This window comes from Teleopsis dalmanni, chromosome 1 (assembly GCF_002237135.1).
Source record: "Teleopsis dalmanni isolate 2A chromosome 1, ASM223713v2, whole genome shotgun sequence".
Taxonomy (NCBI): domain Eukaryota; kingdom Metazoa; phylum Arthropoda; class Insecta; order Diptera; family Diopsidae; genus Teleopsis; species Teleopsis dalmanni.
In genome coordinates, this window is record NC_051846.1 from 74,157,828 (window position 1) to 74,183,530 (window position 25,703).

General features: G+C 32.1%; 2 protein-coding genes across 2 annotated transcripts; both read right to left on the reverse strand.

Annotated features, from left to right (window-relative positions):
* Positions 1-11,558: 11,558 nt before the first annotated feature.
* On the reverse strand, positions 11,559-13,354 carry LOC119672927. The gene is made up of 2 exons (XM_038084100.1): positions 13,093-13,354; positions 11,559-11,829 (listed from the first exon to the last, which is right to left on the reverse strand). The coding sequence occupies exons 1-2, from the start codon at positions 13,250-13,252 to the stop codon at positions 11,657-11,659; spliced, it is 333 nt and encodes a 110-aa protein (XP_037940028.1). The 5' UTR covers positions 13,253-13,354; the 3' UTR covers positions 11,559-11,656.
* Positions 13,355-15,899: 2,545 nt separating this feature from the next.
* On the reverse strand, positions 15,900-21,305 carry LOC119671997. Its single transcript, XM_038082939.1, has 7 exons — positions 21,003-21,305; positions 20,027-20,331; positions 19,655-19,960; positions 19,334-19,590; positions 16,889-17,035; positions 16,555-16,823; positions 15,900-16,430 (listed from the first exon to the last, which is right to left on the reverse strand). Exons 1-7 carry the CDS (start codon positions 21,163-21,165, stop codon positions 16,135-16,137), a joined length of 1,743 nt encoding a protein of 580 aa, XP_037938867.1. The 5' UTR covers positions 21,166-21,305; the 3' UTR covers positions 15,900-16,134.
* Between the last annotated feature and the right edge of the window lie 4,398 nt (positions 21,306-25,703).

Here is a 25,703-nt window from a genome sequence, read left to right on the forward strand (position 1 = left end):
TTGAAACTATTTAGTACCGGCATTAAAAGTAAATTACTATCCACATTGTACATAAATGACAGTAACAAGGTTAAATTCTAATAACAACGATTTTTACTTACTTTCACAGAATAAATATACATTACAAAAAATATATTATATGAACATATGATAGGTTTTTAAAATACATACATATGCACTATAAAAAATATATATGTGGTTAATCCAAAAAAGTAATGTAATGGTTTGTATCATTTATTTAAATTTTTATTTCACTTTAAACTTATTAAAGCTTTTTTATAAAAATTTCTATTATACACTAATATTTACTTAATTATCTATCGTCCGACTTTATTTTTGATATTTTTATTGTCTTCCCTCTAAAAACAACTCTTAGTTCAACTTAGCTTAACTTTTTTCTCTCTTCTTTTCTTTTTCTTATCTAATCTTTGCTTTCCTTTCATTGCCTTATCTACCCCATTAAACTACTTTATCTACATATATGTAGTAGATAATATGTTTTGCACATATGAGTAGATAATAATATATGCATTACATTAGATAGTCCTACATATGTTACTGAGAAGGTAATCCCTTACAATGCGATCTCTTTAATTTTCTCATGGTGTTGATCATGCAGAGGGCAGGTGTTCATGTCCAGGTGTCCAACGACATAATTAGGTGTAGCAAGCGTGATATGATATTACCGCTATCTTTACCGCTATTGAAAATAAATCTGCTAAGTATTCTAAATTTACTTAGCAGTAAATTAGGACAAAACGAAGTATATATGGTAGTGGCAGAAATGTATATCAATTGGACGCTGAGCTAGTGGCTGGTGACTATACTTTTCAATCTGTTACAGAATTAATTTTTATTAGCACCAACATAACAAAGAACAACGATTAAATCACACATTGCTAACAGATGCGCAGTAGACAATTGGAATATACCTAGAACTGCATCTCGATAGACAAAAATTACACTCTATAGGTCACTCGTCCTATTTGTTGTTTTGTATGTCGCAGATGCATGGATGCTATCACAGAATAATAAGACAACACTTGGATTTTTGAAGAGAAAAGTTCTTCATAAAGTCATTGATCCTTTACGAGTTGGCGACGAATACCACATCCAAATAAACCATGAGCTGAACAAAATTTATCACAACATTAATATAACTCAGGGATTAAACATCAGTGGCATGGTCATATCATGAGAATGGATAACAATGCTTTAGCAAAAAGTATTACTTCAGTTAGATTACGTTGTACTGGCAATCCAAAATGATCCACTTAGCCGTATTGGCCCAATGGGTTATCATATAAGAGAAAAACGTTAAATCACCATTTTCAAGTGGTTTAAACCACCTTGAACGTTTGATCATATTATGTTACTTAAAATTTCCCAAAATGTTTCGAGTTTTTCATCTTTTATTTTATAAATTCGTTATTATAATTTATTATTTTAATAAATCCATTTTAAAAAATTTATTATATAAAATATAGCAATCGCTTGAAGAAACTGTAACTCAACTAAAAAATAAAATTTCATTTTTCGTAAATTAAATAACTAAAAAATATAATTTAAATATTTTATTTTTATTTATTTAATTAAACAAATAAAAAATAAATAAAAATTATTAAAATAAATTTTATGATTTATTTTTTATAAATAAAAAATTGTACTTAAAATAGCTAGTAGGACTTCATAAATAATTAAATAAAAATGTATTTATATTCTTTATCTGCTAAAATAAAAAATTTTATTCGAAATAGTTAGTACCACTTAATAAATAATTGAACAAAAATATATTTATATCATTTATCGTTCTATATATAAAATAGGATTTAAAATAGTTACTATGAATTAATGCCAATATGACAACATCATTTTTAGACATTCAGTTCCCAAGAGAGAGAAACCTGAGCAGAATTTAACCGGAAGAACATAAAGTTAAGTAAAGAAATAAAATTTTAATGCGATATAAAGCGAAAATTATCGTGCAACGTAGCGAATGAGCAACATTTTAGTAAGAACATTTGTTAAAAATTATTTGACACTTTTTACACAGAAAATGTGTGATTTTCGCGGAAATTCCTAATCTGTATGTCAATTATTTCTTAAAAGTTTTTTGTTAAAATCATATTTTTTAGCAAAAATTCTTTGAAATTCATTAATTTAAAATAAAACAATAAAGAACACAGTGAGTACCAAAACAAGGCATTTCTGAGTTGTGGGAGTAGAGTAGCGATTCTATTAAAACCTGCATACTTGCCGATTTCTCTAGTCTTTAGTTTAACTGCATCACAAACCTCATAACAAACTATTACATTATTATCAATCTTCTTATATGAAATGTTAAAACATCAGTATGAAACCAATAGGAAATTGATTTGTTTATATTGCTACTTGAAACACAAATAAAACTGCGGATAACTGCCGCTAGCGATATTGTATGGTGGTTGACTGGGAATGCGATTTACATTGCATGCGTCAATTGCAATAAAATGAGTAGCTACACCGAAATGGGCACATACAATAAATTAAAGCTCTTTTATAGCTGTAGTAACTACTACTATTTTCATACATAAATAAAGGATACGAACGAAATTGGTATTTCCGGAAATACAACACAAATATACCCTTAAGCAGTCCCAGCATGTACTCGTATATAGAAATAATTCCTAAGTGTGATATTTGCTTATGCTGCTGTCGCTGTTGTGGCTTGATAAGCAACTATTTTGGGTTACCGAGAGGGTATGGGTTTGCTATTTACACAGAATTCATAAGTAAACAAATGCCTCCACATTGCCACACACCACTTGTGTCCTGAAGTTTTGATGCCATTGTGCCTGGCATAGTTGATTGGTGACATTTGTGCTATGTGTGGGGAAGATGCCGCAGTCGATTTTTATGCTTCTTAACTATGAAATGAAACTGATTTAGAATTATTTTGGTATTTTTTGAAATATTTCTTCCTATTTACTAAGGAACTGCACTAAGGCATTCAACCGACCTAGTAATGTGCACTTGTAGAAATGTTTTGGATGGTGGCAGTTGTGGTTGCGGGCATCATAAAAATTGATCACTCTCGATAAAATTGATTTTGTATTTAAGTGTGATAAGATAAACTATGTTCTTAGCAGATTATGAGCACATCTGTCCTTTTATATTTTTTTGTATATACTAAAGATTTTTTTTGTGTTAAATAAAGATATAAATTTAAGACCATTTTTGGTGTGCACATACTTTGTTTAAATTTTTTATTTGAATTTAAATTTTTTATATTGAAATTTAAATTTATTATACTAAAATTTAAAGTCTATATCGTTATCATTTGCATTCTTTTCGTATCATTGTTTGCTTTTTGATATTAATCTACTGTGAATGAGTTTTTCCATTTTAAATTAATTCCATTATGTACGTACAAATTAATGAAGTGCAAAGGAAATGCAACAATGCAAAATGGCGTTATCGTACTTCCGCCACATTATTATTAATGAGCACAATGGCGGTGAATGCCGGTTCTGTTCGTCGCTGCTGATTATTATGTTGGGTTTCGTTAGCATCCGAGCCATGATGTGGTAAAAATGGCGGATGGAAATCACAGTTCAACAAACAAAATAAAACTAACATTTTTATTTTTATTCCACGGAAACGGAATTTAAAATTCAAAACAATTTTCATGCTATTTCCGTTGATTACAAAATGCATTCTTGCAGGACTAAACAGGGACTGCATTCTCCCACTAAGCAAGAAAAGTTGCTATTTTTATTTGTCCAGCAACGTAGAAAAATTTTGAAATTTTCTTTTTTTCATGTGGATGAACACTTGAAGGATAAAAGCGTAGTTAAATTTTTGTATTAAAATGGCGATTAATTAATATTTAAAAAATAAAAGAGTAAGTATTTTCCTACTAATTACTCAGCTAGGAAAATTAAAATAGTTTCAAGGCATCAGACGAAAATATTTTAGTAGATAGAAACGATTTTAAGTGAGGTCAAGGAGAGCTTAAAACGAGCAAGATTCTACAGTGGAAAAATAAAAAATACATTTTTTTTTTTTAAAAGAAAAAATTATACAAAATATCTTTTCATATATGAAATACATCTGCAATTGCTAAAAACTAATATAAAATTCAATTTATGTGCGATTTTGTGCTGTATTTCCGAATAAACCTAAAAATTTTAGTTCATTCAAGTAAAATGAAATTACAGGGCTTGTACGTGTTTTATCGAATACAATCTTTTTAAAGGGGATTTTAAGGTAATGCAGAAGTCAGCACCTACTGAGTTCAATGAATACTTAACATAAATTAAATGAAAATTAGTACCAAAAGCCTTGGCTGTCAAGTGGCGTATAAACTTTTTTAGTTACAATTGTAAAATTACCATCGATGAAGTGCACTTAGGGTGCATCTATTAAAGGAGGTGATGAGTAGAATAAAAATGTAGGAAACATTATTTCGTTTTGGTTACTTTTTATTTCACTATTGTAATATATATTTTTTAAAAAATAGTATTTTTTTAAATAGAAATAGTATTTTTTATAGTAGAGAAAATAGTATTTTTTTTTATGAAGTTATTTGTATTTAAATAACATAATTAAAAGACAGCACATAAATTTATATTGTAAGCATTAAATTTTATGATATTTTTATCTTTCAACATAATCAGTGCTAATACTATTCCTTTTTTCACTTACGCAAGGATAATAAATAGCTAGTACTTATGGTTAAAATTTAACATAATATAATTATATATATATAATTATACATAATATAAACTAACCTTAAGTAAAGACTTAAGTGTCAAATGGTTTCTGCTGTTTCAAACTAATTGACAGATGGCGCTTGTACCATATGTCAAGAAAGAAAGAAATATACCATATGTTATGTTGTTATGTACCAACATAACAAAAAAAAATTTTTTTGAAAAAGGTCTATTACTTAAAGAGTAGTTAACAAACAAAAAAATCCATATACTTTTTGAGCAGAGAGCTTCACCCTGCTCTATTATTTAATAATGTAGTTTATTTTTACTCCTAGAGGCATTCCTAAACTATTAATATTTACTAACACGACTAAAAGAAATGTTAGATTACTCCAAAAATGTTCAATTGAGCAACAAAATTTAACAGATCAAGAGTAAATCTAGTTTAATCCAGATTTACAAATCGAAAACGTTTTAATTTTATGACAATCTTGCTATTCTCGCAAAATATCTATAGTGTTACAACTTGATCTCGAGTGTTATACATTAACTTCGAGTGTTATACAGATTTAATAATCGAAAATAAAAATTGCACCAAAAGCGAATCTTGATTAAAAAAGTTACCCTAGATTTACCACTCGAAAGCGCCATAAGGTTTATGCAGTTATACCATTATCTCAACCTTACGTTTCCAAAGAATAATAATTATTCAATAATACAGTTAATTTTTTTTATTATTATAATTAATATAAATTATTATTATTAAATATATAATAAATATTGATATTAAAAACAAATTTCATTTTAATCATTTTTACTTTTTAATTTGACGACAAAAAAGTGACTGTCAACATTTCACGCGAAATTTCATAAAAAGTAAAAATGTTAACTTAGCAAAGTCAGTAAGTCAGTGAAATACTAACTGGCGTATGCTAAAATATATTTAAGCATAAGTGCAGATAAAAAATAAAAAAAATAAAAAATTAAAAATAAAATAAATGGAAAATAATGACACATTTTACTTTTTAAAATGTTTTTAGTTCATTTTAACGCGTTGGCTTGCATTTTGTACGCCAGAAGGAATTCGCTGCTCATGTAAAGGGACTCCATTTACAGCAATTTTATTCGAAATAAAAATAAATGGAATACACAAAAGTACCATATAATATATATACATATACATACACATAAATAGACGGAATTGCATAATTTCAATAAAAAAGATAATATTTATTTTCCAAACTATTTAAATGCTTCAATGGATCTTACACGTATTCTTGCAACTTCAATAAAATAAAATAACATTACAATTTTTCTTTTTATTTGTATATCCTTCACATTATTATGAATAGAGTGTATAAAATGTTGTTAAAGAGATATTAGAGACCATATATATTCTACCTCATTACCATAAAACGAATACATTTAGTAATATCTATCTGTATATATGTTATATCTGTTTAGTTGTCGTTTTAGTTTCACTATTATTTGGAGCAAGAACTATATATGCAAAACCTTGTTAAAATATTTCAGCATTTTTTAAACAGAAATATACGTCATCATAAATGTGAGTAATTTAATACATATAGAGTTTACAAGAAAAGGGATATAGCCTACAATCTCACAGATAATCTGCCTTTTGATCTCTAAGTTTGTACAAAGTTAACCCCAAGCTAGTAAGGACACCTTTGAAAAAAGGTGACCCGACGATTTGCGCCAACTATCGCGGGATTAGCCTAATACCTGTCGCGTACAAGGTTCTTTCAACTGTACTGTGTGAAAGGTTGAAGCCACATGCCAACTCACTGACTGGACCTTATCAGTGCGGCTTTCGACCTGGTCGCTCCACCATTGATCAGATATTCACACTGCGACAAATCCTGGAAAAAGCCGACGAACATAACATCGACACTCATCACCTTTTTGTCGATTATAAAGCAGCTTTCGATAGCCCCATTAGGGATCGCGTTTACGCCGCAATGTCTGAGCTCGGTATCCCTGCAAAATTAATTCGGCTTTGCAGAATGACGCTGAGTAATACCCGTAGCTCCGTCAAGGTAGGATCGAGTCTCTCTGAACCTTTTGATACCGTGCGAGGCTTCAGACAAGGTGACCCCTTATCATGTGACCTCTTCAATTTCGTCATGGAAGTGATCATGCGCAGGGCAGGTGTTCATCGTAATGGAACAATATTCTACAAATGTGTCCAGCTCCTTGCTTACGCCGACGACATTGACATCATTGGGCGTAGCAAGCGTGATGTTACAGCTGCTTTTGCTGCTATCGAAAAGGAATCTGCAAGAATGGGTTTAGCGGTGAATGAGGGAAAAACGAAGTATATGTCGGCTACTGGTAGAAATGTGCGTCGCTCGGACACCGGGCTAGTGGCTGGCGACTATACTTTCGAATCTGTCAAGGATTTCATCTACCTTGGCACCGCCGTAACGAATACAAATGATGTCAGTCTGGAGATCAGACGAAGAATCACCATTGCTAATAGGTGCTACTATGGGCTCAGTAGGCAATTGGGATGTAGAGCTCTCTCTCGACAAACAAAACTTACGCTCTATAGGTCGCTCATCCTCCCTGTGCTTCTGTATGGCGCAGAAGCATGGACGTTATCACAGAATGATGAAGCAGCACTGGGAGTGTTCGAGAGAAAAGTTCTTCGTAAGATCTTTGGTCCTCTACGAGTTGGCGACGACTACCGCATAAGAATGAACCACGAGCTGTACGAGCTTTATCACGACATTGACATAATTCAGCGCATTAACATCCAGCGGCTTCGCTGGCATGGTCATGTCGTGAGAATGGATGAAGACGCTCCGGCGAAAAAGGTGTTTGAAGCAGTAGTTGGCGGAAGAAGACGTAAAGGTAGACCGTGTCTCCGGTAGAGTGATCAAGTTGAGGGAGCACTAACTGGACTTGATATACGAGACTGGAGAAGACGCGCACGCAGCAGAGGCGCCTGGGGAAACATGCTGCGTCAGGCCGAAACTCGGTAACGGGTTGTTATGGCCACATAAGAAGAAGAAGAAGAAAATGAGGTAAACCATTTTAGATAATCCTTTAACATTTTTAAAGTAATTACTACAGTCTGGAAGGCTCTTAATGCAGTTTGACTATCAAACATTATGCACATAAAAGTATTCCTGTCATCTTCGTACGGACATACCTTCGCATATATTTTTCGCATTGAAAATCTTTATTTCTTCGCATTGAATTTATTTTATGAATCTAGGCTATTTCATTTCTGCACTGGTCTTTTCCGTTTAATAAATTAATCTTTATATACCGAAAAGAACAGTTATTTAGAAAATTTTAAAGAAAAAAGCAGCAACAAAAAATTGTCTTAACTCTTATTTAATTATTATATATCATTTTAGCAACTCTCATCCTTAATATTATGCATGCTTCATATATATTAGCTTTTTAAAATAAAACTCAAAAAATAATAATTAAATTTGCTAAATATTATATTTTTCAGAAAAATTTATTATCAAGTGCCTTTTATTTTTCTAAGCACATATAGTAAACTCTTACACTCTGCTTTTTATTTTCATTTGTACGTGGAAAAATAAAAGGCACATGATAATAATTATTTCTGAGAAATATATATTATAAAGCAAGTTTTATTATTGTTTTTTGAAGTTTTATTTTAAAATGCAAATAATGAGAGTTACAAAATGATTTTTATATTTTTTTTGTGGTAATTGTCGCAATACTTGATTAGAAAGAACACTTGTTTAAGGTCGATTTGAAAATATTTTTTTGTATTTTTTCTTGTATTAAACTCTTTTGAAAAGTATTTCATTGAAAATCAATTACTGTAATTTTAAATTCATATTTTTTACTTCATATAAAAATAATGCAATTTTGATAAAAACAGCATATTTACTTCACTTGGCTAAGATACTGCGAAATTGGAATAAGTGCCTGTAATTATTTGATGAAGCAACTGACAGTGGCAAAAAATGAGGAAACTGAGTTTCAATTGAATGAAATTGTTTTAATGAAAATCTTTCCACTATTTGGTTTAGAGTACGTTCCAGAAGGGCATTTTATATGCTCAGATAGGTAGATGAAGCGATTGAAATTTTTTAATATATTTTTTGTTTGAGTTTAACAATTTTGTGGGTACATCCATAATTGATTTCTTGTTTGTCATAATTCTACTTCGCTTCGTGGTGCGGTCCCATTGCATAAGTTGCAACAAGAAATCAAGAAATATTTTTGGGTTTAGGTATTAGTAACACGTTAACCTCCTTGGCTGCATAAGGTCCATTCATCCATCAATCCACTTTGCCCATGTTCGTTGTACTCTGTCTACCACCCACCTACAAATTTGGCACTGTCGTTTGGCAATTGAATTGTTATGACGTTATGCTGTTATGCCTCTTTGGAGTTATTGAAGGCACTGATTTCTTCAGCTGATTTCAATTTTGGCTTTTTATATTCAATTGTTGTTGCTTTTATTGTTGCTGTTGACCAAATCGCTGGGAGCCACCGGTCATTGTGTTGAAAATGTCTTTTTTTTACATCTTTCAAATAAATTCACTTTGAATTTATGTTTACTAATAAAATCGACTAAAATTTGCTTTTTTCCTGTTGATTTATTTATTTTGATTTTGCTGCATTTTATCAGAAACAAAAGTCACGAATTAATAATTTTTAATGTTTGTCTGTTTATTTCATATTTTTCATTTAATTTTTCGCAGAAGAAAAAAAACTTTTTAAAACACTACATGCTAAACGGACCTTGATTGTAGCTAAAGGGGTTGTCTAGCATTTATGCCACATGAAATTTGGAAAGCTCTTAAAATATTATAGGTGTAAATGGAAAGAGGAAGTTAAGTCTATTTTAGTTGAACTGAAACTGAAATAGCCGCAATAGAAACTCATCCAAACAATTTTTATTAGCAGTTTTCTATCTTAATCATTACATTATTATAATAATCGTCGAACTGACAACTTATAGAAAATATTACGTTAGCGACAGCTTCACACTTAAAGTATCATCAGACTAAGAGTGCAATATTTTCTCAGAATATGTAAATAGTCAATTATGTGAACAAGAATCCAGCTAAACATTAAAACATGGTATTCCATAGAGTAAACAAGATACTGAGTCGATTATGTGAACAAATAAATTTCTATCCAATTACTACACAAGTTAACACTAAAAAATGCTGTCACAAAACTAATACTGCCTTGCAGTAAAAATATATGACTGAATTGATCCTAAAACGATGAAAAATGTTCAAAACCTTTACGAAAACAATACCTTACTTATGTAGCATCAACCGTAGATATGGTTAGCACTATATTAGCAGAACTAAGCAGTGGCTCCAAATATTCGACCAATGATATTTTGATATTGGATGATATAGAAATAGTTAAAACGGACATTATGATAATGGTGATAAGGATAACTAAAGAGATACCAATGAACATCGAAACACGCAAACCATTACCTTATTTGAAACTTTGGCCACTTTTAATAAAGCACCGACTTAGGAAATGCATCTTTTTAAAATTTTAAGAATCATTAAATACAAACGTATAATAATAAGATATATTCTCTAAGAACCTATGCTTTGCTTTGGTCATTTTAAAAAGTTTCTTTTGCATATGGGACACCATTCTACCTGTCTTTAAATAAATATGTTCTTGTAAAAAGTATTAATGTGATTGCTGACACATTCCTGTGGATTGAATGGTGATTGAATGGCGATTGAACGGACAAATTTCAAAATTTCATTGGATATTTATTTAATAAAACATTGGACATGTATATATATTTTTAGTAGAGCTAGTATAACAATAACTCTATCTTTATCCCTACCATTATGAAATTTATTTGTAATTTACTATTGAATTTCACATTTTGTCAAAGTTTTATTATACACATTCTGTCAAAGTTTAACCCATATCGTACGATTAGCTTTTGTTTGGCGCCTTTTTTTAATGAAATTCAGCTTTTTTGCCACCAGCCGAGAAGCGACGCGTTTCAAATCCAAAACATCAGTTAAAATGTGTTCGACCGATCCATATGAGATGCCCAACAACAATGCAATCTCTCTAATCGGTTCACAACGATTTTCCAACACGTTCTGCTTCGCCTATTCAATGTTTTCTTCATTAACAGAAGTTGTTGGGCGGCCTGGGATCTCATCATGGTCCAAGCTTGTATGACCGTCTTTGAACCTTTTAAACCATTCGTATACTCGTGGTTGCGACACACACTAATCAACACAAAATTTAATGCACGCACTTTGGTCTAATTTTTGATCCATTATAAAAATCGACTTTTTGTGTAGACGCCAAACAAAAACTAATTACCAAAATAGTATTTTGTGAACGAGTTAGATGAATCTTTTCCCGATTTGTAAATGGGCCGCACTCGGAACACCTAAATAATCTGAGCTATCGCTGACATCATGATAATTATTACTGATTTCTTTCTGTACTGAAATATTTATCAAAAGATGGGAAAAAATATTATTCAGTTAATGTTCATCTAAATGAAATGAACACATTTAAATTCTATTAATTGTGGAGGTATCATGATTTGTCAGTACAAACTATTACACTTTTGTACAATACATATTTTATTTTTAATATTACTTTTCTTTCATACAGAATTTACAGAATCTAAATTTTGTACTGTATAGTTCGCCAATGCATTATTTCTCATTGACTATTCGTATTTTTAAATTTTGAAAAATTTTCTTTATCATCAGCGTATGGTTACATACAGGAATTATCCTGTTCATTTCTAATATAAGCGAAATTATATCCAGTTGTTTCTTCTGCAAATATGTTATTAAATAAATTACAGTAATTGTATATATTTTAATTTACCTTCCCGTTCTAATATTTTTATATATTTATGGCATTTAATAATTTAATTCTATTAAATCATTTATTATTTCCTCAACCAAATGTGTTAATGTTTCAAGTCAGATATTATTGTGATTAATAAATATATTATATATTTCGCGGGATTTACCATTTCGTGCCTTCTGCAGCATGGCTCGCCCATAATTACATTCATCTTCAAGTCGACGATGCTCTTTCTTAACATAACTGATTTTATGTCGTTCTTCGACACGTTTGTAAGTGTTATACTTATCTGTGGTTAAAAATTTATATAGATATGTATATTTATAAAATTTTGTAATACATCAATATATTAAGATTTTCAGATGAGTCTATAATGACATAAACTAATAAAATAAAATTAGTCATTAGACCAGTGGCTCCCAAACGTTTTTTGAGCAAGGACCACTTTGATATTTTTATTCAAGAATAATAAACTCTAGAATTATGTTATGCATCTTTTGTATATCAACAATATCAGATATGCAGACAACACCATTCTCATCGCCGACAGTTTAGCAGATCTACAAGAACTAGTTAACAAAGCTTACTTAGCAGCGAAGAATTTGGACTACAAATCAATATTAATAAAACTAAATATATGATTGTAAGCAGAAAAAACATTTACACTAACACGAAGTCAATGATTAACAACATTTTCATCGAAAGATTAAAAAATTTTAAGTACCAGGGATGATATATTAATGAAAACTGGGACTGTTCCAAAGAAATAAAAAGTCGAATAGATCCAGCACGTAATACTTTATTATATATAAAAAAGATTTAACCAGTCATGATATCAATATAAAAACTAAAATTTGTTTTCTAAAATGCTGCGTTTGGTCTACACCTCTCTATGCCGTGGAAATCTGGACTTTGAAAATAGCAGATATCAGCAAGCTTGAGCTAAGGCTCTTTTAAATAATCTTTAAAATACCATGGACCATGAAGTATTGAAAGGAATGCACTTTATGAGAAATTCTAAGTACGACCTGGTACAATTTATCATACAAGGCAAAATCGATCACCTATATTCGGAAACGAATTGGCAAATAACGAAGAAAATTAAAATGACAGTAAATTTAAATCTTAATGTTAAATAATAACGGCTATTCATTATTAAAATAAATGTACATTAAACAATCCTTTTTGAAAAAACTGAAATTTTTAGTATTCAAAACACATTATTTTTATAACATCAATAATATTTTCGAACTAAGTTAGCAAACCACCGTCTAACGATCTAAGAAATGTTCGAAAAAATTTCAATGTGATTATATTTATACATTTTATTATACAGACTTATTGTAAGAGTAGAAGCCTAATTCTGTCTTAGCCAGCAATTTCAGTCCAACCTTATGACTTGTTTTCCTTTTTTCTAATCAGTTAATATTAAATGGAAAAGCTCTTACATAATGTCAGTATTTTATAAAGATGCTGTTGCAGACTATTTATTAATACTATATGTGTGCTAATTAATCATAAAAGACCAGTTGAATATATCAAAATGTCTTACCATTAAGTTCTATCATAGCTTTTAATTGCTCAGTCAAAGAACTCTGTGTCCAGACATCGTCGCTAACCATATGTTGTTTCAGATATGCCGTACCGAACAGTCCGTGGTTTCTTAAGTCACGACGAACAATACGTGGAACCGTTTTTTCTGGTTTATCCATTTTATATAATACTTTCTGAGCTAAACTGATCAAAATGATGTCATAATTGAATTATTTGTACCAAAACTTAGTTGCGGAAATAATTTTATTTAATACAAAAGTAAAAAAATAGACAGAAAACCTAAGATTGAGATTTCAAAAAATAGATTATATAAAACTAAATATCACTTACTATGTTTTTAAAACATTATTTAAAATTATTTTTAATTGCTCAAATAACATTTAATAAAATTACCATGTATTGATTTATGAATCCATCAATGGATATATCAAATATCAAATTTATAAATATCGCTCATTCTTAAGACTTTGAATAATTTCACGCACTAGAATATATTTAAAATCAAAGTATCCACGATATCTTACGTACAGTATTGAACAAAAATTTTCCTTATTGAAAATCAATTTTAATCAGGTATGTCTTTGTCATAATTATTTGCTATTTTGCAGGTAGCTCCATTATTCCATCGATGTAGAACTGTGATTCTATGGTTTATCATCGAAAAACTTGGACAATTGTTTTTAGCAACTCTTCCGTCAATCAAATTCTTAACATTAAGATAGTTTTGCAAAGATCGACACAAGTAATATTCAGTAGCTGCAAGATCCGACCTATATGATATATGCATCAAAGCTTTCTAATGAAATTTCATTAATTTGATCCCACTCATTAAAGATGTGTGTGGACTGTTATTGTCATGATGGAGTACAATTCTAATTTCAAGTTGTGAGTAGTAGATGACCGAATTAGTATTTGAAGCAACTTAAAACAGCTTGTTATAGACAATTCCAAATTCCATCAACACTTAACACAATCTTATTTGCCTTCGTTCCAGGCTTCGTTCCAGTTGTTTGTCGAACATCACCTGCGCTTAACCATGACTGTTTGCGTTAGATATTTTCATATTTAATTCATTTTTCATTATTTGTAATGTTTGTTTTTAAAAAAAAAAATTCGATTTGCTTACATTTCGGCAACACTGATTGTAAATCAGTCAATAAAATTTTGGCGTTATTTTATGTGATAACCAAACATTGAGCGTTTTTGCGTAGTCTGCTCTTCTTAAATGATTAGAAACTGTTATGTAAAAGAATAACAGACATGCATCTTTACACCAAATTTTTCAAAACAGAATCTAGCATATCACTCCTGGGTCCAGCGCTCACTTACAGCACCCTCACCGTAAACCGCATAAATGTTTCGGTATGTTTATGCAGCAAATTCCCCATCTTTGCAGTAATAAGGCGTCTTATAGATAGTACCAACATCATCTAGTGACAGAAAACTAAAGATACTTTGTAAATTACCCAATATATTCCAATAACCAGTCTGCAATTTTTTATTCTACATCATGCAATCAAAGTATTGAGCTGAGTGCAGTAAACTATATGGTAACATCAAGAATACTAAATTCAAAAAAAAAAATACTTGCATTTAGTATTCTTGATAACATTATATGAATATACAAGTCTCTTTCTCTCGTTAAGAGAGACTTTTAAGCTTTAAGCTTAAATTTAACGGAGGTTAGCTTAAAAATACCAATTTAATAAATGCAAATAAGTAATGATAATTAAATTACATACAATCTCAAGAAAGCATTGTTTATAATCAAGTGGATTCGGAGGACCTAATGGAACTAAATATATATAAGTATACGATTGTGTTGAATGGCGGTGTAAATAATTACATCCTCAAGAAATAAGCAATTGAATGAAATAAGCCAGTGAAAGTTCTCGATCTTAAATAAAGCCTTAAGTATCTTTGTCCCAAAAACTAAAGGTGAAACTGCATCTTCACACAATCTCAAATTTTTATTTAAAGTTTTGATTGAAAGGTGCAAAAAGTTAGCCCAGGAGTATGTAAAAATATGTACGCATGTCATTTTTAGAAATGTATTGGGAACACTTGCAACATATTCTGAAAAAATAAATTAAAATAGAATAGTAAGGGAGAAAAATTGAAAATTTAATTACCGAAATTTTCAACTGTGCTACGATGTATAGCTATATCACTATCGTTCACACAAATTAAGCGTATATACTTTCACGACTTTTATTTATTGTTTTTAACTATAACCGATTTTATCTCACATATACAGGTCGTTTCGTATTAAATTCCCCTAACTAGGAGAGCTGATTCCTTGATGCAAGCAACAGAAAAAACTGAATAAGCAAAAATCCCTCACCCCTTTATATCTACCACTCTGCATCTTCATATACAGACTGGTAGAAAGTTAATGGTAAGGACTGCTTCACAACAATAATTAATATATAATAATTGTAACTAACTACTTGATCTTTCAATCTGTAATTTTTTTTTCATTTGTCATTATTTCATATAATTATTGCTAAATAAAATAAAAAAAATATTTAATGATAATTAGTGAAACAGTAAAACAATTTAATACAGTTATTTTCTGTAACTATTGTCTACAATTTATATCTGAGAACATAGTGGAATACATTTTACAATTTATTTTATACTTTTTTAATATTTTTTTTATTTATTTTTTCATATATTTTTTTATTTTATTTTTTATTTAATATTTTTAAAATTTTTTTTTTAAATATTTTTCTAAATTTTTTTTTTAATATTTACATAAATTTATGAAATTTCTTTTAAATTTTTAATTTTCAAATTATTTGCACATTTAATTATCTTCGTTTGAGTTTGGAATTTTTGAAGATTTTTCTTTTCAAAAATTAAGCAATTTCTCTAATGACTCAATATTATTTCGTTTTTTATTGTTATTTTCCATTTTTCATAGCAAAAGTAACTTATTTATTATACTGAAGATATATATAGATTATTGTAGCTTATAATCTTTAAGATTTCTTCAGTATAATAACTAAGTTACTCCTTCGGTGTGACATAATAACAATTATTCATCCTTCTTATTATGTTCATCCACTATTTTCATACTTTGCACTTTCATTTGCTTACGGTTCTGTGCAGCTTGCACCATCTTAGTGAAAATCTCCCACTGCTCATCTTCTTCAATTTTATGTGCCGCTTCTTCTTTTTCTATGTCTTCTTCTTCAGCAACATTAGTTATATCTATATATTCATTATCATAAGCATCAATTATTTCGGCAAAGTCTTCAGGTGTGACATTTTCATTAAACAATTGCACAACGGTTTCCATTTTTTTCTTGATAACATTAAGTAGTTTTGTAACTGAAAAAGAATCGAGTAATGCATATATTATAATCGGTTATTTCACGAAATAAGAGTTTAAAATTAGTTTTCATATGTAAATTATAGCACATTATTTATTTCTTAAAATCTATTTTGTGCTCACCATTTTCTTCTATATATATAGGTGGCACTGCACGCATATTTATCATCTCAAATCTTAACAACGGAAGTGATAGCTCATTTGTCGGATAAGATTGTTGCATAATACGTGGTGGTCGACCCACATACCATAAAATATCATTCAATTTCCAAAGCATAAGTCTAAGTTCAACAACAATATCATTACGATTTTTCATATAGTCTATAATCTCTATTTCTTTCTGTTTCTCCTTTTCTAATCTTTCTTCTATGAATAAAATAATGCTATTGCGACTAAAATAAAAAATAATAATAACTCATAAAGGAAATAAATTATTGGGTAAACAGTTAAAACTTACTGGATTTGTTCAGGGCCTTCCTTGTTCAGTAATGTACCTTCATATACAGCCGCACGTTTCATTTTTATTTCAAGATTACGATGACCAATCGTATCCAGTCCAATCTTCTTCAATAGTTTTGTATTGTTGTCAATCTGCGACTTGATTCTGCAAAAAAATATTTTTAGGATTATCTGAAATATGGACACATAATCGTCAAAATCATTTATTTAAATAATTAAGTCATGCATTGAAAATGTATGACCACAAAACCAATAGGAAATAAACACCCTATGGAATTTTATATTTACCCAAGTGGTTGTACCAATCACGAAGTTAATCCCTTCACTTCACTCACGTACGCCGTAAGCATTTTAATTAGCACAAAAACATACATAAAAATAAATATAGTGCTTACACGACTAAAGGAAATATTCTAAAACTAAAAAAAATTATGGCGATCCAATGAACTCAGAAGGCAGACCAAACTGTGAATCTTTAACACAATTGCGACTTCTTTCTTGTACTAAGGGCTGCGAAACATGGAAGCACTCCAGACATATAAAGAAAAAGATGCAAGTGTTTGTCAACAAATATCTACGTATAATTCTAATGGAATATAAAATGAACGCCTGCTAAAAGAAACAACTCAAAAAGCAGCAAGACCTAAGATAAAAATGAAAAAATAGAATAGGATAAGCAATACGGTTGTGGCATAGAATTTACAAGGTAAAAGAAGGCCTGATGCATCAGCGAAAACGTTGAGAAGAATGGTTAAAAATGAGCTAGCTGAAGCACGTTATACATGGAACGCCATCTATAGACCAAATAGCACTAAATGTTCGATTTAGAAGAATTATTGAGACCCTATACCCCACTAGGGGAAATGGACAAAAGTAGGGAAAGTAGGAAAAAAATAGTGGTTTGGTAGTTATATATTATTATTGTAAAAAAGTTATAGTTATAGACCAATGAAATATCCAAAGTGTCAAGGATTTAATTTACAGACACAAATTCGAACATAAAACATACTGAGAGAGAATTGAGCATTTTAAAATAAAATTGCGTTAGAGCTAGAAGTTTCTCTAAATCAGTATTGCCTAGTGGACCATTTAAGGAAGTCAATTTGAAATTAACTTCATGCTAATTTCGAAGTTATGATGACGAGGGCAATTGACAGTTTAAGCAGAAATTTGAATTTAAACTTTTAAGAGAAGATAGTGATGTTATATTATCCCACCGTTATTATATTATTGTCCATTTTTTTTTTTTAAAAGGGGGATCAAAATTGTTCTTATAAAATAAAACATTTCTATATGTGTTATGTAGAGGATATAGAAATTTGTAAAAGTCTTATGTGGATCATATCACAAAAAGATTACAAATCACTGCACAAAACTTATATTAACGGTCACATATATAGATCTATAACATTTATACTTTATGCTGCACCAAACTTCGATCGTGCCAATCCTAGTAATAGTAATCATATATAATAACATAGATTTCGCAGGTTGATAAAACAGATATAAAAATATAGTCGAAATACGTATACATAAAAAATGGGATAAGATTCATTTGCAAAATATATAAAAGTAATTAAAATTAAGTACACTAAACCATATATTCAATAGTACTTCAAATGGAACTAAAAATATTGCTAGAACCTTAAAAAAAGCATTACTTATCATTGAAAACAGTACATCTTTAACTTAAATTCAATGACAGACTCATTAAAAGCGTGGTTTGGTGATAAATAAATTCCTCATTAGCAAATAGAAAAATGTTGTGTTCCAAAAGATTGTGCTTCATATTTAATACATAGTAAAGCATTTAACTGAAAAAAAGTACATATGTATATTCAACTTATTCACGATTGTACAAATGTTATAGTTCTACCAAAAAAGGTAGGACTTGGGAAATCGCTTTAAGGGAAACACTATTTCATACAATTAAAAATTGATTCTTGAAAATACATCGATAACTTTTAAAGTGTAAAACATATCAACAAACTTTTTTGTCTCAACAACATTTTAGTTACTTGCAACCAATCAATAGGTCTTTCCGTGACGTATGTTACCTAAACTACACCTTACTACATGTCGTCTATATGTTCTTTCAGTGTACAAAAACTTATATAATCTCCTTATACTCTCATACACAATTTCCTTTCTTATTACTTTATTCGCCATCAAAAATTCTATACTCATTCCCATCTTTCACACCAGTTACTCCTTCCCTGGCATAGTGAGTTTAAAGTACCTTCTGCTTGGTGAGTCTTCTGAAAGTGTCATTTTATAACAACAACGGTATCCCACTCTTATCTTACTTAACCTATAATAATCAACCTATTTTCAAAACTTGTTTTGCAACTCCATTATAACTTATATATAGTTACTTAATTTTAAAGAAGTAGAAAATTATGTTATATATATGTTATAATAGAATAATAGAATTTTAAGTAACCTTGGAAATATTTCTCGAGCTCGGGATGAAAGTGTTGCAGTTTTAATTTCTCTGACCATGTTACTAACTGCAGTTAACTCATTTTTCAAAAACATCATCCTATTTGTTTCTCGTACGTAACGTCTTTCCTGAGGAGCTGCACTCATTCTCATTGTTGTTCTACGTATTGCAACAGCCGCAGTGGGCTCGGGTTTCTTTGCATTGAGAATATCATGCATGGCCTGCTGAAGTTCTTTCTTATATTTCATATCTAATGTCTGAGGAAAAATATTATTTATTTAAGTATTCATTGATACATTAAGAAAAATCTTTAAAATTTACCCGATACTCATCATTTAACACTCTATATCTAGTTATAGCTGGCGAACCAATATGTAATATATGTTTAATAAATGTAGCTTGATCGTCAATATCATCAGTAAGTGAGTTCAATATTGGATCGTAAAAAATTTCATCATGCCTTAGAACATGTATAACTTTTTTATAAGCGCTGTTAATAGTTTTAATTGCTTTAAAGCGTATCTTCGAGTTCTCGAGCTGTCGAATTAACGATTTGATTTTTTTCTCTTCGGGCAAACGGAAATCCTCTTGATTCTCTATACGATTTAAGACCTCATAACACTTGTACTAAATCAAAAAGTATATGATGTTATATTTGTTTTGGGTTTTGGGTTAAACATTTTGTATTCTTACTAATATGTTTTTATACTCGACTTTAAGATTTTTACAGCGATATTTTAGACGGTCCCGTTCTTTGCGCAAGACAAAGGTACGCTGATTAATGTTTTCCGCAACCAAGTGTTCGGGCATACTTTTGTATAAGCGCTGCATGTCCTTGTGACTTATGAAAATGTTATGTATTTGATTAAAATTACCATTGACTGCCTTTTGTAAGTTTGCCCGTCCAGCACGACATTCGTTTTTAAGACGGCGATTTTTTTGCGCAGCAGCAGACCACCTGTTACGTTTTTCCATTTTTAGGTAAGTTGTTCGCTTACCTATAATATAAAATGATAACACAATATGTATTTGTATCTATCAATTATTCTACCGATCATTAACAGCAATAATAGAAAGTTTTGATCTAAGAAAACATATATAGACATGAAGTTTTTACTTTACTTAACTCAAATATGCAATGAAGAATATTAATATGGGCACTCATGCTGATTGTAATCTTGACAGTAGTTTCAACTGATTCAGTAGATATTTATTTAGTTTAGTACTTGAAACTATAAGAGAAAAGCTAAGACTTACGAATAATATCTGTATAAGTTAATATTATACAGACTTTCTTTTAATTTCCTTGAGTCACTTATGGCTTATAGTTATAGATGTTAATAAAGCACGATTTAATTGTGATTGTTATTTGTATAGCTTCCTACAAAACTGGACAAGCTTTAGATAATCCTATCTTGTAAACAATAACAACTGCAGGGAAGAAAGTTTTAGGAGTTGTATGGTGGATATTAGAATCAAGTAGAATTAGATGTTTATTCATTGTAAAGTAGAACCAAGCCAATATTTATTGCGAAAATTATCATTAGTTCGTTTTTATGAGCAATTTTATTGCGCTCATTTAATTTATATACTATATATACTTCTCTAGAACGTATTTCCAAATAGTGTCTAGTATATGACTAGTATATATGACTAGTATATTACTCACCAAGCAGTTCTGACATAGTATGAAACTCATCAATCAAAGAATCCAGCGTCCATGCATCATCTTTTATCATATGCTGCTGTATAAAGGTCATACCAAAAAGACCATGGCTTTTGATATTACGTGGATGAACTGGCTTAGGCGGATTCTTATCTGCTTTCGTCATGTTTGCTGATTTTAAAAAATTGCTGATTCAATTAATATTAAAACGTCGCCGAATGACACTTGCCAAATATTTGTCCTCTCACAAATTTTGTATAAATATATATAAAAAATTATAAAAGTATAAAAAACTAGAAAATATGAAACAACAAATGTTTGTATAAAAAAATTTTGATTTTTATTTATTATATTATAAAAAATTTTTTAAATTAAAATCTACTTACCTACTATGTTACATTTTGCATAGAAAGGCAACTGATTAAAGAAATATTTAAAGTTTTTTGTCAAATTTGTGGTTATCTTGTTTTTAATAAGATAATTAATACTAAGTTACCTTCAGTACCTATTTTAAAACCTCTATAGTTTTCTGTGATCACAATGAAGTTCAGTTAGTTACTTTAAAACAAACTGCCACAACTACAATTAGAGACATTTCCCTAATTAATTGTGAAAGATATAGTAATGCCCAAACATCCGCTGAAAACAGTTTTCTGGTATTGATTACCTATACCATAATTTCGAACTATTGTAGTAGTTAGTTAGTTAGTTAGTTGTGGTGGAGGGAGGACGAATCCTCCTCAAATAGCTAAGGATGAAAGCCGTTTTGAGTCCACAAAAACCTCGTAAAAGTGGGTAGTAGATAGAGAGTCAAACTAGAACCAACCAGAGGCATTAACAAAGGCAAGAATCTGGCCAATGCTGATGCTGGAGATATCGCTAAGTGAGTTGAAGAAAGGGGCCCCTAGAAACTTAAACCTAGTTCTGGCCAGACCCGGACAAAAACACATCAGGTGTTCTGGTGTCATTTCTTCAAGTGTTGGTAGACACGCACTACATGAGGTACCACAGGAAAGGCCAAGTCTGGCTCCATGCCGTCCTATGGACCAGTGACCCGTAAAGATAGATACTAGCTTAGAAACCTCAGATTTATTTCCACAGAATAAGTCAGAGGTTCTATATTTGGAATAAATGGGCCAAGTAGCCCTTGACCTGGCTGCTGACAGAGTAAGGGTCCACTCACTATTTGCCTTTCGCAAAAAATGGTCACAAATTAGCCTACGCCCGTAGCTGACAGGGGCAGGGATCGAAATAGGGGTACCCGTGGAAGAGGCGCCTAGCCTAGCAAGCTCGTCGGCGCGCCCATTTCCCACAATATTAGAATGCCCGGGAACCCACACTAGAGTAACCTTGGACCTCTCACTTAGTTCAGAAATAATTTCCTTACATTCTTCTACTAATCTTGATGACAGACAGACTGCTGATAAAGCTTTAATAGCTGCCTGACTGTCAGTTAGAATACAGACCTCTTTTCCGTGAAGGCGCATATTTAAAGCAAGAACACATGCCCTAAGGATGGCAAAAACTTCAGCCTGAAATATTGAGGTGGAATCTGAGAGGTGGTATGATTTACTAATCATTAGGTCCGTAGAAAAGATTCCGGCTCCAACGCCCTCATCCATTTTAGACCCGTCGGTGTAGATCGCTATCTTTCCTAGAGTTGTAGGCAAACCCGCCTCCCAATCTCCTCTTGAAGGAATTATGGTGGCGAAGTTATTATCGAATAGTAACCGAGGACATAGGTAGTCTGAAACCCTGACATCATCTATCGGATAGAGTGATGCGATATTACCATGTCCTAAAGCACTCGAGCGCCAACAGTTTAGATCATTAAGCCTCTGCGCGCTGAGAGTAGCAGCTTGCTTGATGTAAATATCAATAGGTAGCAAGTTAAGTATTACATTGAGCGCACTGGTGGGGCAAGATCTTAAAGCCCCAGTGGCTCCCACACAGGCAGATCTTTGCATTCTGGTTAGTCTTTGAACAATGCACTGTTTGTTCAATGAAGGCCACCACACCAGACATCCATATGTTAATATTGGCCGAACGACGGCTGTGTAAAGCCAGAGAATCACTTTGGGCTGCAATCCCCAGCTCTTGCCGTACATCCTTTTGCACGCATAGAAAGCCACACAAGCTTTCTTTCGTCGATGTTGGCTTTCCAGTTAAGTTTTGTGTCAAGAATTACTCCTAGATACTTAACTTTGTGCGAAAGAGTTAATCTTTGGCCATTTAATCTTGGCAGCGGAAAGTTAGGAATTTTATATTTTTTGGTAAACAGTAACAGTTCTGTCTTAGAAGGATTAACACCTACGTCACACTTTGAGGCCCATTTACTAAGGTTCATAAAAGCGCCCTCCATGATACTACTCAGCACCGAAGGGAACATGCCTGTTACCAGAAGGACAACATCATCCGCATACGCTACTGCTTTGACTCCACCCTGGTTAAGCCTTAAAAGCAGTGAGTTCATTGTTAAAATCCATAGTAAGGGAGATAACACTCCCCCTTGTGGTGTACCCCTACTGACGCACTTCCTAATGCTAAGATTGCCCATCTCTGCATTGATGATTCTAAACCCAAGCATAGAAGCGATCCATCGGGAGATACAGGCCGGGATGTTCATTTCGCTGAGAGCATCCTGAATGGCTACCACACTGACGTTATTAAAAGCTCCCTCTATATCCAGGAAGGCGGCTAAGGTAAATTGTTTACATCCAAGAGATTTCTCCACCACAGTGACGACCTCATGTAGTGCCGTTTCTGTGGACTTACCTTTGAGATATGCATGTTGAGCCCTTGATATTTTAGCGAAACTGTGTAAAGATCTGATGTGAGCATCGATCAGTCTTTCCATAGTTTTAAGTAAGAATGAAGTAAGGCTGATGGGTCTATAATCTTTAGCCGTACTATGGCCTGTTCTACCTGCTTTTGGAATAAAAACTACTCTAACTTGTCTCCAGCCGCTGGGGACATGATTAAGTGAAAAGCAGCTACAGAAAATCGCGTACAGCCAATTTACAGCTACATCTCCCAGAGATTGTAACATAATTGGTAAGATCCCGTCAGGACCCGGACTTTTATATGGAGAGAATGAATCGATGGCCCATTTGATCCTTCTAGATGATACCACTGACTGTATAGTCTCGCCAGAATTGGCTGAACGATACGGCAATACCTTTGGGGGATCACCCGAGGAACCAGGAAAATGGGTATCCACTAATAGTGAGAGGGATTCCGTTAGGGATTTAACTGGATTTCCGTCTACTTTGTTAATGAGCGAGGGACAAGATTGCCCATTTGCTAGCAATTTGGCTAGTCTAGCCGATTCTTTAATGCTTTCAATTTGCTGGCAATGAGAATTCCATGACAATTTCTTGGATTCCCGAAGTGCTTTTTTGTAAACCCTAAGAGCATCTTTATATGGAGTCCAAACCTTAGTCCGATAGCTTTCGTTGAAGGCTCTTCTCGCATTCCTGCGGAGCAAAGAGAGCTTCTCGTTCCACCATGGTGGCCTACACTTCTTCGCATACGAGCGAGGACATGATGCTTCAAAGGAAGAAATAATATTATTTGTCAAAGAGTTGACCCTGCACTCCAATTCCCTAATCGAGTTAATTGGAGCGGGGGCTATGTTGATTTTTCTATTGAGCAAAGACCTGAAAGTATCCCAGTTTGTCTTCCTGGGATTACGGTGAGATTAAATGCTGTCTGGGAATATTCATCACAAACATGATATATCTATGATCAGAGAAGGAGTTCCTGGTTGAAACTCTCCAATCATTGATCGTTAAAGAGCACGAAGTCGAACAAAGGGTAATATCTAAAACCTCTTCCCAGCCTACACGATCATCCGTACTCGGAAAAATGAAGGTGGGAGTGTTACCCTTATTACATACTTCTAGATTACATTTTAATATAAAATCAAAAAGAGACTCACCTCTATCGTTAATTTCCGAGCTTCCCCACAAGGAGTGCCGGGCATTGGCATCACAACCCATCAGCAAGGCTAGCTTCTCGGTCTGCGCGAAATTTTGGACTAGTAGTACCCTCATGGAGGTGCCTCATCGTCGTGTGGCATGTAGGCGGATGTTACCAAAATCGCAGGTTTTAGCTTCCGCTCTATCCGGATGGTGGTTATATCTAAAGAACTTAAGTGAGAGCAGAGAAAAGCATTAAGGTGCGTTTTTGCTAAAATGCACGATCTAGGCTTACCCTGTCCTTTGTCATAAAAAAGATTATACCCATTGATGTTGAGCCCTTTGACACATGAGCTATGAACCCAGGGCTCTTGGATGATGGCAAGGTCGATGTCCTCCTCCCTGAGTAAGACAGCCAAATTATCCGTGGCACATTTAGAGTGTTTCAGGTTTATCTGCACGACCTTGGCCATTAATACATCAACAAGGTTTGCTATCGATGATGAGGTCATCTAGCAGCTTACTAGTGCCCTCAACCTCATCCAGAATATTATCCGGTGGCGCGTTTTTAAAGATTTTAATTTTTGCCTTCCGGATGCCGTAACGCAGCTTGCAGTCATTAGCCTCAATGACTGGCAAGCATTCTTCGTTGATAAGAAGTAAGTACGATTGGCTGTGTTTTTGCGGTTCTTCGGTCTTGAGAACCGACCAGTCTTCCATCAGGATTTCTGGATTTTGTAGCTTTAGCTGCTGCAGAATAAGGTCAGGAGGACCAAGGTTTTTG